At 36.3% G+C, this 2576-nt stretch overlaps 1 protein-coding gene across 1 annotated transcript; it reads right to left on the bottom strand.

The window, feature by feature from the left end:
- Positions 1-1925: 1925 nt before the first annotated feature.
- Positions 1926-2372, bottom strand: LOC149881480 (uncharacterized). The gene has a single exon (XM_090067994.1). It carries the CDS (start codon positions 2370-2372, stop codon positions 1926-1928), a length of 447 nt encoding a protein of 148 aa, XP_089924120.1.
- Between the last annotated feature and the right edge of the window lie 204 nt (positions 2373-2576).

Here is a 2576-nt window from a genome sequence, read left to right as displayed (position 1 = left end):
TACACTTTTTGCAGTTGTCATTAGACTTGAAAAAAATGAAGGTCTCGGTGGAATGACTGGTTTTGGTGTTATGACAGGTGTTAAATCTAAAACCGGTTCATCAAGGATGTGTTTTTGCAAATGAATTGGTTTCGGAGCAATAGGAGGCTTTACCACAGGTATTGGTGGAATGATTGCCGGTTTCGGAGCAATAGGAGGCTTTATCACTGCAGAAGGAACAAACCTTACTTTTGTTGGCTTTATTGAAACTTTTGCCGGCTTTATTGAAACTTTTACAGCTGGTCTAACAAACCTCACCACGGTAGCATTAACAGGCAAAGGTCTTGCCTCAGTCGTTCGCCTACGAAGAGCAGCAGGAGCAGAGACAACTCTAGGAGGCTGCAAAACCATTATAAGTTCTCCCTTTCTCATTTTAGAATACCCTCTTATTTTTTGCTCTTTAGCAATTTCTTTTAATTCTTTCAACGTTTTGTTTTCCATTTTTAATATAGCAAGAAGTTTATTTAACCCAAAATCATTTTTCTAATATTTTTTATTTCTTTTCAATTCTCTGAAAAAAGAATTGAAAAAATTTTTTTACATTTCTCACGGACTTTTTCTTTCAAGCTTTTCCGAATTTAAAATTTCAATCTTTATTCCATCTTCCACTTTTCCATTTCAACGTTCCAGAAATCTCCATCCATGCCCTGTCTTTTTCATTGCTTTGTAAAGGGATTTGTATTCAGTCACTTCCCCGGTTTCCATATTGGTTGTTTTCACAGACACAGGTTTATTTCGAATTGAACCAAGTCTCTCGTATTTTGGATCGATCGGTTTTTTTTCCGTTTTCTCATTTTTCATTTTTATTTCTTTTTTTGGTCGACCCACTGACCTGTGCTCTTTTACACCTTTCAAAAGCGAATCTTTACTTATTAGATTATTCTCAATCGCAATCATCATCAAAGGCAACAATTTGTTTGAGGTTAATGTGATTCCATTTTCCATAAGCAAATTTTTCAGATAATTTTTTGTATATCTCATGTTTTATTTTTAAAAAGAAAAAAATTTATTTAAATCATTTTTGTTAAGAATCTCATGACGGTATTTCAAACCTAATAAACAACGTTCATGCTGGTTCCGTTGGAAACGAAATTGAGCAATTTGTCGGAAATGATCACTGCAAAAATAACGGTGTTTTCTGGTACTGCTGTTCGAAATTTGAGGTTGACCACCAATTCTGCCGTTTCAGAAACAACTCTTTCTTTTTGCTTGCTAATGTCTACAAAAAACAACGGAAACAAATTTTTATATTCAAGCAGAGACAAACCAGATTGACAAACAAGTTCGTTTGTACCATAATATTTATCGTCAAAAGAGAACGCGTCAGAATGAGCCATGGTAATTTTCTTTTCTCCAAAATTCAAGTCGTAATTGTAATTTGGATATTTTATTCCATTGACGGTTACGAAAAAATTGCTGACATCACAATGGTTGAAAATGGCTGGATTTACGATTTGACTGGAATTCTTGTTTGTCTGAAGCCCAAACACGATATATCTCGGAACACTTTTGTCCGTGATTCTTCCAAGGGTCCAAGTAAATTCTGTGAGACCGGCAGGAATGGCTTGTCTTTCGACTTTGTTTGACTTATAGGCCACTGGGACGGAAATTTTACTCGCCATTAATTTCAAGAATTCGGCTTTCTTCGAAACATCCAACTCAATTCTAGGCATAAAAAGTCTGAATTTTTTAATGTCGATCATTCCTGCGGCAACAGTCTCAGCTCTGTAAATGGCGTCGTCGTATTCTTTTTTTGTAAAGGTGATGGTGTGTCTGAATCCATAAACGACTTTGTCGTAAGTTTCGCAAAAACCAAAAATGTGTTTTAATGGTATCTTGAACGAAAATGCGCCAATGGATGTCGTGTCTGCAAACAAGTGGTCTCGTCATACAACAAACCCTGAATTTCCGGTGGCGTTTGAAGTGTCTTTATACCACATTTGCTTCAAACCATCGGCAAGCTGAAAACCAAAAGGGTATTTCAACAATCCAAGCATGTTTGTTCCTTGACCTGGATACATGACCCTTTCCACTTGTTGTCCTGATAAATCATAGGTGGCATCGCTGAACAAATACATGATGGCGTTGTTTATCAGAGCAATGTTGTCTGTTGCTGTGTATGCAGTTCCATCCGCTTTTTTGAGAATCCCTTCAACGAGGATGTAAGCATCAGACGGAACTGTTTGCACAGATTGACAACCAATTTCAAAAACGATCGATCCTGAAGAATTTAAATCGAGGTTTGTTGGGAGGTACTCGAAAAAATCAACTTTTTCAATTCCAGTGTCATACTCTGGCATTTCATCAACTCTTAATCTATCGGTGTTTATCATTTTTAAAATGAGAAAAAAAAATTTATGTCATTTTTGATTTGTTAAAATAATTAAGCAATCAAAAGCCCGCTCCCCATTTTAACGAGATCTTGGATTCTAGCCGCGTTCTTTTTCGTCATTTTCTTTTTCACTTGAATGGAAGAACCAAACATTTTTTTATGCAGCTCTTCCATTGGATTAATATACGGATCAGCCTTTGCCGCT

This window comes from Hydra viridissima, unplaced genomic scaffold (assembly GCF_058129835.1).
Source record: "Hydra viridissima isolate aposymbiotic clone 2 unplaced genomic scaffold, HvirCarnegie_v1 scaffold_12, whole genome shotgun sequence".
Classification (NCBI taxonomy): Eukaryota; Metazoa; Cnidaria; class Hydrozoa; order Anthoathecata; family Hydridae; genus Hydra; species Hydra viridissima.
This window is presented reverse-complemented; position numbering and strand designations above follow the sequence as displayed.